Raw genomic sequence first — 15,097 nt, forward strand, 5'->3', positions numbered from 1 at the left:
CAACGTTAGCCGGCTACACATATGACGTTATACACACATGGACACACACTGACAAATGGACACACACACACACATACATGCACACACACAGATGGATACACACACTTAAACACACAGACTCATGATGTTTGTGATTCCAGGTCAGCATGAGCACTAGTGGAGAGGATCGAGACTGCCGCCTGGGTGCCTCCAGAACCCGCTATCTGCAGCAGCTCGCCTCCACCTGTATGGACACATGCCCACAGCTCGCCAGGTTCCTGCTGTAAGTATGGTAGTGAATGAACAAATGAATGGTCTATTCGATTAAAATACATCGCAGCCCTTGGAGCTGAATTGCGTATCTCATAACAATTAAGATTGGTCAATGTGGGAGGTTTGTTAGAAGAGATTTTACTGAACATTTTGCGACCCTACCATTAAACCAACACCCCTCCCCCTCTCCTGCAGGCATACTGCAGATTCTGACAGTGAGGGAAACCACACAGCTCAGGGTAAGGAGACATCAACTTTCCTTTTTACCTTCGCGACGAATGGTTTCGTCGAGAAGGTTATTCGACGGTGCTTGTCTGTGTGTCTGTTAGTGAACAGAATAAGTCGAGAACGCCTGGATGGTTTGTTGTCGTAGTTGGTGTGTCGGTGTGTATGTGGGACATCTCAAGATGATTAGATTTTGGGCGAAGTGTTTTGCATAATTAACGAGAAAAGTGTAAAAATGTGTTCAATTGTATGCTTTACTATGCGTTCTGGTTGCGACGTGTGGGCTGTATTGTTTCAGGGCCCTGGGGATATTGATACGGGTAGATCGGGGGCAAAGTTGGTCATGAGGGGTCATGAGGGGTCATGAGGCAGGCAGGAAACGTCAGTCACATGTACTGCCAGGGACAAATTGGCTATCAGCCAGCTGTAGGGCAGATACAAGAGATAGGCTTGCCCATATAGGCAGTAATGCTTTAAAGCACTAAAACAAGGGCTCAGAAAAGGATTCACCTTAATTGCAAGCCCCAAAAATTCTTATGCACCAGAAAGCCACATCTGTCTACTTTAGAATCATGCAAAGAAAATAGACAGTTGACCAGCTCGTTCTCTCGTAACAGCTGACAGACGAAAACAATCGTCAACTTTGACCTACTCCCAGCCTGGAAGAGTCCACTTGGGGCATGTGAAACCAAACCACAAAGATATCTCCTTACACCAATTAAAAGACTGAAACATACAAATTTTGACCAAAGTTGGATATACACGGCCTTATATGAGTAAGAACAGTCATTAATGCAGTGCCACAGCATGGGAATACCGAGCATGTCTGTGTGTCTGTTAGTGAACACGATAAGTCGAGAATTCTTGGAAGGATTGTCTTGGTATTTGGTTTGTTGGTAGGTCTCGATGAAACCTGAAAATGATTAGATTTTGGGCCCCCTATCGGCTTGTTACGGTACTGCAGCGGAACTTCATGTTATGATATCTCGTGTTGTGGACATGCTATGGAACTGATTTTTGAGTGGTAGATAGCTCGTTGGGCAGAGAGTAAGTGGTATAGGTTTGGGCCCCCTAGCAACTTTTTTGGAACTGCAGGGGTAGGTTTTGCTTCAGACTTTGAAAGGGAATAACTCAAGAAGGGCTTGATGGAAGGTCATGATTTTTTGCATGTACATAGCTTGAGCGATGATGTACATGATTGGATACTTATTATGCAAATCAGTAACTAATTTGCATAATTAATGAGGAAAGTTTATACATTCATCAATTTCCATGATAGGACTCGCAAACATGTGACATATGTAACTGAGGAACAGAGAAATATTAATAGATATCAGCTATGCAAATGAGAACCTCATTTTAATAATTAATGAGAAAATAATATAACTCGAGATGGGCTTGATGGATGGTCATGATTTTTGTTATGTAGATAGCTTATGTGATGCTTTGTATGATTGGATGATAATTATGCAAATCAGATTATAATTAATGAGGCAATTTTAAAAACCTGCTGTGTTCCATGATATGACTATTCAAATATGTGACATTTGTAACTGAGGAAGAGAGGAATGTCAATAGATAGAAATTATGCAAATGTAGGCCTAATTTGCATAATTCATGAGAAACTACTATCATTCCATACTAGTAAATAACGGCAATTTCATACTTGTTGCATTTAGAAGTTGTGTGAATGTGAACACCATTGAATCAAATTATGCTAATAAGGAGCTTATTTGCATTATTGATGAAAAATGTTAGCATAACCTTCTTTGTTAAGCTCATAATCATAACAAGGAGGTTTGGACAACTTATGTTATTTGGGCGAGGAGGATCAACTGGTATGATTTTTGATTGATGAAAAACACTCCTAATACGTCAGTCATAAAGGTCAAAATCATTTCGCGAAGGTATGAGGTCGTAGAACTCTTGTTTGTTCTCATGTGAATGTAAAAAAACGTCACAAAGGACCTTCATGTGGTCAGATTGTGGATATGGTTCTTACTTCATGACACTGAACATGCTTTTTCAAATCCAATGTATTAGTACTGTGCTGTATTAGTATTGTTTCAACTGCGAATTTTAAAACACAGGGAAAGCTTCCTTTTCCCTCCTAATGCAAATAAACCAACCATGAAAGTACATGAATTTTAATACTATGATCAGATAATCCGGCATCAATTTTTAATTGTTCTAGTTTAACTGTATATTTATAAACTTTCTGATCTGTTCACACTTTAGCTATGCCGAGCCACATGACCTGTCAGTCATGTGGAAACTTGTTGTTGCCTGGCAACCACACCGTGAGGTTACGACCTAAAAGGAAGATGACCTCAGCTGTTCGACGTGTCATGTCAAAGGTCAGCGAGGGTCAGATGGCATCGGCGGCAGAGGTCAAGCTACTCAAGAAATACCAAGAAAGGAAAAACCACATGGTGAGATACCACATGTTTTACGCTGTGACTTTTTTACTGTGAATTTATTACGCTGCGAATATGCGTTTCCAAGGTATGACTTCTGTACCTCGGAAATGTTTCAAATGTGAACTTAGAATACCTTCTTTCCCCTTCTGCCGTAAAATCAAGTCGCAGTTGAAACATTTCCGAGGTACAGAAGTCATACAGTGCTTTCCTGGGTTTTCAGGTTGTTCAGTGTTCTGTCTGTCAGGGTAAGGCGGTCATCCCAGCAGCCACCAGGAAACATGTCGTCATGGCAACATCAGGGTCACAAGAAAGTCCAGCAGGTGAGAAAGATGGCCACCAAGGTTGGCTCAAACTTACCTTATTTTATTTCAACTTCAACTTCAAGTTTGCCCCCAGATAACCCCGTCAGGAGCAAAGTAAGGGGGGGGGGGTCCGGAAAGTCTCAACTGTGGGGAATAACACGACAGGGCCAGGCAGGGTGTTCCACTCAGCTGCAGGAGCTGTATGTGGAAAAAACGAAAATCTGTATGTGTCTGTACGAGCGTAGATGGTCTGGTATTAAAGTTGGTGGCATCCCCGGGTGCGCCCCTGGGCAGCTTTGAGTAAGTTGTCAGTCTCAATGTTAATATTTGTTCCAAGCTGCAAGAAGGCAATATCTGTGGAAGCCCAACTAGCTTGTTAATGTTGCTGTTGTCAAGGGCTAACTTAAACATAAACAACCCCACATCTATAACAATACAACAAAAAACACTCCCTGGTCTTGTTACTGTTGCAGGAACTCCAGTGGTCTCCAGGAGAATCGCCAAGGCAACCCGAAGGCTTGTGTCGACTCCTCAATCCTGCAGGTCTGTCTGTGTGCCATATTTAGTGTTACCTGTCTATGTGCTATATTTGGTATGACCTGCCTGTGTGTGTGCCATATTTGGTGTCACCTGCCTGTCTTTGTGCAATATTTGGTGTGACCTGTTTTCCATATTTGGTCATAGGAAGAAAAGTAATGATAAGATCTGAGGAACCTGTGTTCAAGGCGTCAAATATATGTTTCTTAAATCTTAGATAAGTCTTCCCTGTCTTTTTCCTAGTTCTCCATTTCTGAGCACCCCAGACAGTATGAAGGTTACAGGTTCGAGTCCCGGCACTCCTGGCTCAAGTCTGAGGGTTGGGAGTTCGAGTCCGGGCTCCTCCGGCAAGAAAGGAAAGCAGCAGAGACAGAGACACGCCCAGCTGAGACACATGCTATCCCAGCAGTCTCTGGGGGACACCAGCACCTCTCTCTCTGACTTTCTCCAGTCTTTATGACACTTATTTTATAATATAATAATTCTACATGGATACATTGTAACTCAAAGATTGGGTATCAAGAAGGCCAGGAAGTAAAGACCTTAAGAGTGGTTAGAAATATATTTCCATCCTGGATTTTATTGAATTCCTTTGGAACCACCAGAGGCTATTCTAGAGGCAAATACCTTCACGACCAAGGCATTCCAATCTGTTGGAAAATGATATGTTTGTATTCCGGGTATAAAGTAAATTATGTTTGATTGTTTGTTTTAACCTTATTTATTTAAAATAAGCTCATATATATATATATATTGGGCGATATAATTATTAGTACTAATTATTAGTACTAATTAGTAATGAACAAAAAATATGCCAAATGATGATGTTAAAGACAATGAACTGATTAAAGACTAATTGAATACATGTAGTTGTAAATTATACATGTAAGCTGCATTGTAGGACAATACAAGACCAGACCAGACCGTTGTACACCTAATGCCACTGAATACATTTTAAAGAATAAAATGGATTTTGAATCTTTATCATATATTCATGCCATGGAGATAAACACAAAGATTGAGCAAAACACGTTAACAATAGATGATTGAGGAATAAATAAGCACTTAAAAATACCCAAACTCTTAACTGTATCATAATTATGCTCTTTCTCTCTCCAATTTCCCCTCTCTAAACAGAATGTTTGTGAATAGCCAGTGACGTTTGATATTGTTCGCATGGCCCATGAGATTCACAATCAGTAAGAGTGCAAAATGTACACCGCTCCTCCTTTCATATCTGTCAGAACGATTTTGCCATTGGGTAGGACCGCAACATCGGCGGGCTTGACCAGTCCGTGCTCTCGGGTCACGATCGTCTTCGCGAAGTTTCCCGAAGAGTCGAACACCAGCACTCGGCTGTTTCCGTGATCGACGACGACGAAGTTGTCCAGGTGGTCGACGGCGACGCCGCACGGATATTGGAGCTGCCCCGCACGGCTTCCCTGGGTTCCTATCTTCAGTTGTAACTTGTAATCTGGCGGGAAATGAAGAAGCATGAAGTTTCCCTTAAAGACAGCAGAGATAAAATCTTAATGTGATAGAGGTCTACGCATGGAGAAGTCCTAAATACTACATTTTGTTTTTTCAGTGGGACAATCTTTAAGTTGCATTGGTTCCTGCTTTTTTTTATTCAACTCTTTTTGATACCAGGAAAATTCAAATTTGACGTGCAAAAGAGATGGTTGGTAACAGAGTTCGAAATCCTTTTTTTAAGTCAGTTAAGTCAGGGCAACCAAAGCCAAAGTTTCAGGTTGCCCTAGTTCCAATTACCCCAATTTCTGCATATCAATAGTGAAATTCATTTCTAAGGCAGGAGTCTAAAAGTACATGTACTTAAATACACACTGATTATACAAATTAGATCACGTGACTGACCTGAATCCATGACCTTGACGCAGTGGTTGCTGAGATCGGACACGAGAATCCGCCCGGAGATGTCCGAAGACACGAAGTAGGGCGATCGGAAACGCTCGTCGAGCCGACTGTGCGGCGAGCCGACTTTCCGAACCAGCGTCATATCCGGTCCGTAGACGCATATCCGGTCCCCCGGGGGGTCCGTGACGTAGATGCTCCCGTCTTTCGGAGACACCGCAATGCCCATTGGGAAGGTGAATGTCCCGAAGCTCTGTAGCAGTGTCCCGTTGGTGTCGAAGACGTCGACTTTGCGTCGCGCGGAATTTGTCAGGAGTAGGCGACCTTCTTGGTCTACAGCAACCTGAAAAGGAAAACAGGAGAAACAGTGATCAGATCCTCCTTCGGAGGCGACGTTAAGGGAGGCTAAACTTAAAAGATCTTAAAATTACGTCAACTTGGCGTCGCGCGGAGTTGGACCAGCAGCAGGCGACCTTCTAGGTCTACGGTAATCTGAACAGGAAAACAAGAGGCACAGCGATTAGATCCTCCTTGTGGGGACGTATGCATTGGGTATGGGGGAGCCTCCACATTAAAGAACCCAACACACTTATCGATAAGTGCAGAGTGGTCCGGTGTGCTTGGCTGAAATTTGGGCTCATTATATACACTCTCTCACTCAAAAATAGTGAGGAATATTGTATTTCTATTCAGCGCTGACCACGCATTTTTAATAAAAAAAAGCTTCTTAAATCCTTCCATTCACACTTTTATCCTTTGTCTTGCTCCTTATCTACATCCATCTGCGTACACATAACATGCATTCTACCCGCCAACCCTGTCGACATACACAGTCGAGATGCCGTATCTTAGTGCACTGGCACAGACGACGTTTAGCGATTCAATAGAGTATTGCAACGGGAAAGTCCATCCCTATAAACCCCACCTAGATAAGTACAAAACTGAAAAGGTAAGAAATACCTGGTGACAACCCGGAGCATCAAAGGTCCGAATGAAGGCTCCTGATTGGTCGAAGATGTGAACCACCGTGGATTCAAACTTTGACTGTTCTCCTCTCTGGTCTACCACAGCTATGAGTCCGTCACGTGACACTGCCACGCCGTACGGTTGGTTGAATTTGACTCTGTCGTCTGAAAAAAGGAAGAAAAATTGGTGTTTGACCGAAAGTTTGGTACAGGCAAAAATGTTCTTTTCTCATATATAATAAACATTATTGTCAATTGCAAGTACATCTATGACAATAAGAAACCTGCGCGTAGTTTGTAAATACAGTATAACATTGCAGCAACTTCTAAGGCTTTTTGCTTTCTAAGCCATGAACAATATTTCAATTCCTTGAGGTTAAGTGAGAACAATCAACAACGATGTACCTGATATCTTAGTCATTGTGTTCGGCATGTTGAGAGGTGTAGGAGCATCGCTAGAGGTCGCTGCTGACTGAGTGGGTCCCGTCGCTGTGTCCTGTCGCTGGGTCGGCCTGGCAGGTTCGCTCATTTGCCGTCTCATACTTGGAACATACTTGACTCGCTCACTTCGTGTTTCATCGAAAGAGAAGCCACCGATTCTGTGATCGGGAACCCAGAATCCTTTCGCCCGAATGTCGCCGCTGTAGCTAACTGAGGCGGGGCGGGCTCTTATACTCTCAACCCGCTTGGGACTTTCTGTACTAGACGACGAAGACCGCCTCGAATCGTTGGATCGTTCTGAACCCTTCCTTCGTACTCCTGTGTCTGATGAACTAAATCTTGACCAGTTATCCACAACTCTAAATGAAACTTCGCCTGTGTCACTTGTTCGTCTGCTGGCCGCTGTATTTTGACTGTCATATTCTTCCCGCTTAACGTCATTGCCGCGAAGTTCTACCTTTTCCCAGTCATCCTTTAGTGAAGAGCGTGTTTCGTGGCCGTTCTGAATATCATTATTGCCGTCAGGGGAAACTGATTCAAATTTAAAAGTATGTTCTTCCACGTGTGCGACGTCGTCTTCGGACGACTGTGTTTTGATCTGAGGGCTGTCTATTCCGTCGTTTGGTCGCTTACCAACTATGATTCCATCAAAATATCCTACAAGAGGATCCGAACCGACGTCCGTAGGAACAAACGTTGCCTGAAATTCCGGCGGATTTTTGACAGGCCTGTTCATGGTCTCGTACATGATTTTCAGCTTCTCTGAGATCTCTCCGTGCCGGTTGACGTCCACTAACCCGCCTCGAGCCAGCTCCCTCTCCGCCTCAACGTCAAACGTCAGCAGGGTTTCCACCGTGCTTTCCAACTCCTTCTTTCTCTGGGTCATTTCAGAAACGTGCTTTTCATACAGAGAGTCCAGCTCTTGCTGAAGAGTTTCTCCCTCTAGTGTGATAGCTTGTATGCGTTCGTGCACAAGCGCTTCGATGTGGCGTTCCATGGCGTGTTTCTGCGGAAGGATCTCCGAGATAGAGCCGCGCACTGCCTGTAGACTGGTCACGGCTGTAGCAGACCTCTGCCGCTGGTCGGACAGCGCGGTACCGACCCGTTCCTTCATCCTCTCTATCTGCTCGTCTATGTGACACACCTTGTGTGAGTTGTGGTTCCCCCTGGGACACTCCCGGCACAGCGGCTTCTCACACGTCTGGCAGTAGAACCTGTGGAGGACACGTTCAAAATATACTTCTGCCTTCTTCTTTTAAGCCTTAAAAGCTTTAGAAGCAAACATATCACAAAGCAATGTTAATCCTTGTATCAAACGTACGTGGCTTGTAAATACATATATACAAATAACAAATACTTTTTTGCCTGGCAACTCCTAGGTTTAACCATCCAAGATGGCGGACAGTGCTAACGTCACAGTCACGTGAGTGCAATGTCTTGCACCCACGTGACAGTACCTACGTCATAGTCACTTGATTGAAAATGAAGTAGATGTAAACATGTCTGAACCTTATGGCCTGTCGCTGATGAGTCAAACATTCGTTGATGACGAAGGGCGTGACGTAGGGCTCCTCTATGGTCCTGATCTTGAAGGACAGTCTGCTGAGGAACACGTCCTCAGGAAACCCGGACACCCCGCTGGCGGGGACGTCGGCCTCATGGCGGCAGGTCGGACAGGGAAACGTCAGGTAGCTCCCGGCACACCTGGCGACGCACGTCTCACAGAAGGTGTGGTGGCAGGGCAGGGTGCGCGGCTTGACGTAAGGACGTCGGCACAGCGGACAGGTGAGGAGGTCCGTCTGGATCTGGAGCCGGATGTCCTGGCCGGGGTCCATCGTTCTTCACCTATTATAAACGAGGCACAACAGTTCGTTATACTTATGGTGTAGTGTTTACATTAGCCGCACTGAGGCGCTTTTCGTCTACAGTGACAATCATTTTCCCTCAATGAGCTTCGTTGTCAATAACGAGTGGAAACAGACATTCACGTATTGTACGTGACGTTAGATCAGTTCTCTCAAATAACTCGTTTAGCACGTTGTTGAATAGGTTTGCTTTCTAGAGTACTGCCCCCTACAAGAAATATGAAATGAAATGAAACATTATATATATTGTATAGATATGATTGAACAGGAAAAATTGTCGTCACGCCGTCGTAGGACTGTTCTATATGCTATATACTACAAATTTGTCGAAACATCGTACGATTTATCTAAGACAACTTTGGCTTATATTCTTACGACAGTCGTGCAACATTATGTGCACGTGACCGCAAGAACTCTCAATCCCACATATTTCAAACCTATAGCGTACTCCACTATTATAAACATCCTGGGGCAAAAATTATACAACCTCTTTGAAATGGGCTTTAGAAACATACGAGCACTGTGAGCAGAATGCCAAACAAATAGAGGGATTACTTTACATTCGACCGGTACATTCCGTCACATTCTATAGGTGGTTCTGACACAACGCTAAGGATTAAGTCAACGCCCTCCTATAAGCATCTAAGAACACATTAATGTATGTAGTATATAGCGTGTAGCGTCTTATAATACGAAGATACACACTCGTACAGTAACAATAACCCAAGGATCGTTGATAGAAGGAGTAACGTTAAGGTATACAATAAGTAGAAGGTGAGTTTTGAGTACCTGTTGCTGATATGGACACGTGGGGAGGGCAGGGTTATGGGCGCGCCCAGAAGGTGACTCAGACTGGCTGTCAGGGATCAGCTGAGCTACAAAAGTCGTCCCACTGGTTCTATCCTTGACGCGAGGTCAGAATTCTGACCCCTGACCTTAAAAGAGGGTGTCGCCTTTTCAGTTTGAATAATAGCAATTATGACGTCCCGTCATAGTAAATAGACGAGCTGTCAGTGAAACCGTTCCCCCAAGGGATTATGTAGTGGGGTGGGGGGCACGAGTATGAATTGTTCATTTTATGTATCTCAAACCTACTAGTATATCTAGATGTAAAAGAATCAATAAAACTGTAATTTTGTCCACATTTAAGCTCGTGGCGTCTCTCTTACAAGTTATAGATAATGCAGTACATATTTGCTTTTGTATAAGAGCTTCCATGCATTCAGTTATATCTTTCTAACACAATTTTTATGAAGTCTTTTTAATTTGGATCCGATAAGAGGACTCGTAATTAAGCGTCGTTTCATGTGATTTTAATTAGCATAGAGCCTACAAACCACTGACCAGCCATACCAAAAACATGCCATCAATCTATAGATACATATTCATTTATTTATCTATCTATCTATTTGAGTAGCTGACATAAAAAGTAAAACGTAGGTTACCCAACCAGCCTACGGCAAACGTTGGCTAAGCATATACAAATGCACATACAATCAACAGTGCCTAAATACATATGCATATGCCCTGAGCTACTTTTCCAGCGTCGTCTTTATATCACAATCATAAACGCCGTACGGTGTTTTTATCGCACGGTTTTCATCGAGTCTATTACATAACGGTCCATCGACAAGGATCTACAAAAGTCATTTCAGTCACAACACAACTGAATTTAGCACGACATCTCCACGACTGTCCCACGAATGTCCTACGTTTGCTGTCGTGAACCTGTCTTGCGACTATTGTGACAGGTACTGGTACTTTATTTACCAACGACTGAAGCTTCCACTACAAGCCTGGCCACTTAACCATCTCCCGTTGTGTTGGCATTTACATGAAAATGCGCTCAATTCACACACGAGGCGTAGTTAGAACTTACAGAAAAATCTCTACATCTTCATCAGATGGGAACTCCAGAACTTTGGATACTTTTTCCTTCGAGTTGATGCGAAGGGTCTTCCACCGAACAAAGTTGTTATCAGAGGTATCGTCGACTTGTGACGTTGTTACTATTTGAGAGGATCCTCCCGTTGTCTCTGGTTGCTGCGCATGCGCAGTGCTGGGAGCTGTGTCTGGTTGCTGTGTAGATCCTCTTGTTGTGTCTGATTGTTGTGTAGATCTGACAGGTATTTCCAATTGATGTATAGGTCCCTTTGCGGTGTCTGATTGCTGTGTATGCCTTTGAACTGTCTCTGATTGTTCTGTAGATCCCCTTGCTGTCTCCGGTTGAAGTGCAGGCATTTGAGCTGTTTCTGGTGGAAGTGGTGTTGCGCCTGATTGCCGTCTGAGTCCCCGTGCTCTGTCTGATTGTTGTGTCGGCCTTGCGGGTGTTTCTGATTGAAGAGTAGGCCTGGTAGCTTTCTCTGGTTGCCGTACAGGCTTGGTAGTTGTCTCTGATTGCTGTGAAGGTATTGGAACTGTTTCTGACGGAAGCTTAGGCCCCGGAGCTGTGTTTGATTCCTGCGTTGTCTTTGGAGCTGTTTCTGTTTGAAGTGTAGGCATGGTACATGCAGCTTGGTCTGGATCCTGCGTAGGTCCTCCCGCTGTGTGTGATTGCTGTGTAGACCTTGCAGGTTCACTCAATTGCTTTTGTATAGTTGTCTGATTGCTGTTGGCTGTCTCTAATGACTGTGTAGGCCTGGAAGCTGTCTCGGATTGCTGTACAGGCATGGAAGCTGTCTCGGATTGCTGTGTAGGTCTGGTAGCTGTCTCTGATGGCTGTACAGGCCTGGTATCCATGTGTGTTTGCTGTGTAGACCTTATTGCTGGTTCAGATCGCTGTGTAGACATGTAAGCTGTGTCGGATTCCCGTGTAGGCCTAGTAGCTGAGTTTGGCTGCTGTGTAGGTCTCCTCGTTGTGTACGATTGCTGTGTAGGCCTGGCAGGCTCACTAACTTGCCTTCTCATATACGGCACAGACTTGGCGTTCTCGCTTGGTGTTTCACGGGGGGAGAAACTACTAGTTCTGCGGTCGGGAAACTGGGAGCCTTTCGTCGGCTTCTCGTCGCCGTACCTCGCCGAGGCTGATGGGTTCCTAACGCCCTGGAAACTCCCGGCTCGTATTCCCTTCTCGTGTTGACTGTTAGATTTGTTGCGGAGTTTTACCTTTTCCCAGTCATCCTTCAGCGAAGACCCCGTCTCGTGGCCATTTTGAGAAACGGACCCAAACCGAAAGGTATGTTCTTTCATGTGTGAAACAACTCTAGACGGCTGCGTTATGATTTCAGGGCTGTCTATTCCGTGATGACCTGGTCGATCACCTGTTTCAAAGTATCCTACAAGACAATCCACATCCGTGGGTATGAAGGTTGCCTGAAATCCTGGAGGTTTTTTGACAGGCCTGTTCATGGTCTCGTACATGATTCTCAGCTTCTCTGAGATCTCTCCGTGCCGGTTGACGTCCACTAACCCGCCTCGAGCCAGCTCCCTCTCCGCCTCAACGTCAAACGTCAGCAGAGTTTCCACCGTGCTTTCTACCTCCTTCTTTCTCTGGGTCATGTCAGAGAGATGTCTATCACAGAGCGAGTCCAGCTTTTTTTGCAGCGCTTCTCCCTCTAGTTGGATAGCTTGTATGCGTTCATGCACAAGCGCTTCGATGTGGCGCTCCATGGCGAGTTTCTGAGGCAGAATCTCGGCGATGGAGCCACGCACTGCCTGTAGACTGGTCACGGCTGTAGCGGACCTCTGCCGCTGGTCCGACAGGGCGGTACCGACTCGTTCCTTCATCCTCTCTATCTGCTCTTCTATGTGACACACCTTGTGTGAGTTGTGGTTCCCCCTGGGACACTCCCGGCACAGCGGCTTCTCACACGTCTGGCAGTAGAACCTGTGGAGGACACGCAGAAAATGTTGTTCTCTGTTGCCCCTATAAATACTGCAGCCTTCTTCTTTTAAATGGTTCAGAACCCAACATAACATAACACAACACAAGGCAATGCGTACGAATACTTATGTCATAGACTCAAGCTACTGTAATTATATATACATGACAAATACGACTTCCAGGTTTAACCATCCAAGATGGCGGACAGTGCCTACATCACAATCACGTGACTACAAACACCCATGATCTTGCTCTCACGTGACTATGACGTAGGCATTGCACTCACGTGACAGAGCCTACCTCATAGTCACGTGATTGAAACATCCCATAATCTACAGATAGATCTACAGTAAGAGTAACCTTATGGCCTGTCGCTGGTGAGTCAAACATTCGTTGATTCGTTAATCATCCAAGATGGCGGTCAGTGCTAACGTCACAGTCACGTGAGTACAAAGTCTTGCACTCACGTGACAGTATCTACATCATAGTCACATGATTAAAAACACCATTTAATATACAAATAGATGTAGACATGTCTGAACCTTATGGCCTGTCGCTGGTGAGTCAAACATTCGTTGATGACGAAGGGCGTGACGTAGGGCTCCTCGATGGTCCTGATCTTGAAGGACAGTCTGCTGAGGAACACGTCCTCGGGAAACCCGGACACTCCGCTGGCGGGGACGGCGGCGTCGTGGCGGCAGGACGGACAGGGAAACGTCAGGTAGGTCCCGGCACACCTGGCGACGCACGTCTCACAGAAGGTGTGGTGGCAGGGCAGGGTGCGCGGCTTGACGTAAGGACGTCGGCACAGCGGACAGGTGAGGAGGTCCGTCTGGATCTGGAGCCGGATGTCCTGGCCAAGGTCCATTGTTCAGGAGCTATTTACGATTAACGAGAGAGTTGATTAGGCGAGGGCTCAGCTCTGTTTAATCCCGTACTCGGAGTATCCCAGAGTACGCTGATTACCAAGGTTCTTGGTAATAATCAACAAGACACAAGCGCGGTTTCTATTAGTGCAGTGCCTGCAATAGCCGCACCGAGGCGTTTCTACTCCATATAGATCACCTCTCTCACTACATTGAACTCTACTCTCCAAGCAGTAGAGTTGTTTCTGACGTCATTGTAGGCGTTTTCAATTCGGGCTTTCTATATTGTCGACAGAAAGAAACCGTGAAAACATAGTAAACCCAACAAAATAGCCTAGAAAGACATCAAAAACAAGACCAAACCCAACTTCTGCTTGGAGAGTATACGTAATTAAACTCTTTTCCCCCGGAAATTACGACACGGTGCCGATGTGCACGTGTTATCATTGGGTTGGGTGGGATTTCGACAACACCTAGGAAAGGAATTTCAAACCAAAGCAGGTTATCCCCTCTAAAATCTACGTCGGTTTAGTACTGCAGAAAACACATGGCATGCGACAAAAACTACATATAGTACACTGTATGAACAGAGCTTTATAATCGTTTAGATATATCTTAACAGTATAGCCAACGAAGTTAACAGAGAGATTACTTAGATTCAATTACATATTTCGCATACCCTCGCGTTCTTCAGGTATTCATGATGCAAGTCCCCGCCCGCCTAGCTACACTGTCTAAAAACGCAAGAAGAACCCTTTACAAATGAAAAAGGACACACAATCTTGTAGTAACTTGAATGGCTTAGGAATATATGTCTGGTCGGTAAAACTACTAAACGGAGTAACGTTAAGGTATAGAGTAGATAGAAGGTGAGTTTTGTGCCGTACCTGTTGATGGAATGTGTACGCGTGGAAGACCGGGTTATGGGTGCGATCAGCAGATGACTAAGTCTGGGTGTGAGAACACAGAAAAGCGGTCTCACGGGTTCTGTCAACGACGCAAGTTCACAACTCTGACCTCTGAACTTACCAGAGGGCATCAGTGAAATCTACCGTTATTGATTGGTAAGGACGACTGCTCACACAAATTATACACCGCCCCTGTACCCCATGTTTAACAAGACCAGGAGATGATCACACTGTCTCATTGATTATCATTAGCAAGTGTCAACAACTTCTATGTTACGCAGTCACATTCTTGTTTATTAGTCTTGCTGGTTGGCGAATTGGTTGGTTGGTTGGTTACTTAATTGGTTGTTTGTTTGTTTTGTTGTTTCGTTTAGAGTTATTTTTCTAGCCTTTTGAAAATATCTCTATCCAGCGCCAAATCCGGAGACTGTAAGTGTAGCGATTGTAAGACGCAGAAGTGTCCCTAGCGACTTCTAGTTGAAGTGCAGATATGTAGACCTGTATGTAATTCTTGTAGAACAGACTGTAATTTGAAGTTATTTCATCAATTTCTCCATAATGAGCTTTTGCGTTTCGTTTTTTTAAAACATAATAATGGACGTGGGAAGTTTGCCGAACAGG

At 44.7% G+C, this 15,097-nt stretch overlaps 3 protein-coding genes across 4 annotated transcripts; 1 reads left to right on the top strand and 2 right to left on the bottom strand.

Moving 5' to 3' along the window:
* Nucleotides 1-447: 447 nt before the first annotated feature.
* LOC136445629 (UPF0711 protein C18orf21 homolog) lies at nt 448-4,725 on the top strand. Its single transcript, XM_066443757.1, has 5 exons — nt 448-491; nt 2,716-2,909; nt 3,118-3,217; nt 3,673-3,742; nt 3,980-4,725. The coding sequence occupies exons 2-5, from the start codon at nt 2,718-2,720 to the stop codon at nt 4,194-4,196; spliced, it is 579 nt and encodes a 192-aa protein (XP_066299854.1). The 5' UTR covers nt 448-491; nt 2,716-2,717; the 3' UTR covers nt 4,197-4,725.
* Nucleotides 4,726-4,867: 142 nt separating this feature from the next.
* LOC136445626 (tripartite motif-containing protein 2-like) lies at nt 4,868-8,853 on the bottom strand. Its single transcript, XM_066443754.1, has 5 exons — nt 8,524-8,853; nt 6,979-8,228; nt 6,569-6,738; nt 5,612-5,951; nt 4,868-5,210 (listed from the first exon to the last, which is right to left on the bottom strand). The coding sequence occupies exons 1-5, from the start codon at nt 8,847-8,849 to the stop codon at nt 4,933-4,935; spliced, it is 2,364 nt and encodes a 787-aa protein (XP_066299851.1). The 5' UTR covers nt 8,850-8,853; the 3' UTR covers nt 4,868-4,932.
* Nucleotides 8,854-10,182: 1,329 nt separating this feature from the next.
* Nucleotides 10,183-15,053, bottom strand: LOC136445627 (mucin-22-like). 2 transcript variants are annotated; one of them, XM_066443755.1, is made up of 3 exons: nt 14,456-15,053; nt 13,245-13,580; nt 10,183-12,705 (listed from the first exon to the last, which is right to left on the bottom strand). In XM_066443755.1, exons 2-3 carry the CDS (start codon nt 13,568-13,570, stop codon nt 10,755-10,757), a joined length of 2,277 nt encoding a protein of 758 aa, XP_066299852.1. In that variant the 5' UTR covers nt 13,571-13,580; nt 14,456-15,053; the 3' UTR covers nt 10,183-10,754. The 2 variants fall into 2 exon arrangements, with proteins under 2 accessions (XP_066299852.1, XP_066299853.1); XM_066443756.1 differs by lacking the exons at nt 13,245-13,580; nt 14,456-15,053 and adding an exon at nt 13,063-13,179.
* Between the last annotated feature and the right edge of the window lie 44 nt (nt 15,054-15,097).

The sequence above is a fragment of the Branchiostoma lanceolatum genome, chromosome 12, assembly GCF_035083965.1.
Source record: "Branchiostoma lanceolatum isolate klBraLanc5 chromosome 12, klBraLanc5.hap2, whole genome shotgun sequence".
NCBI classification, from domain to species: Eukaryota; Metazoa; Chordata; class Leptocardii; order Amphioxiformes; family Branchiostomatidae; genus Branchiostoma; species Branchiostoma lanceolatum.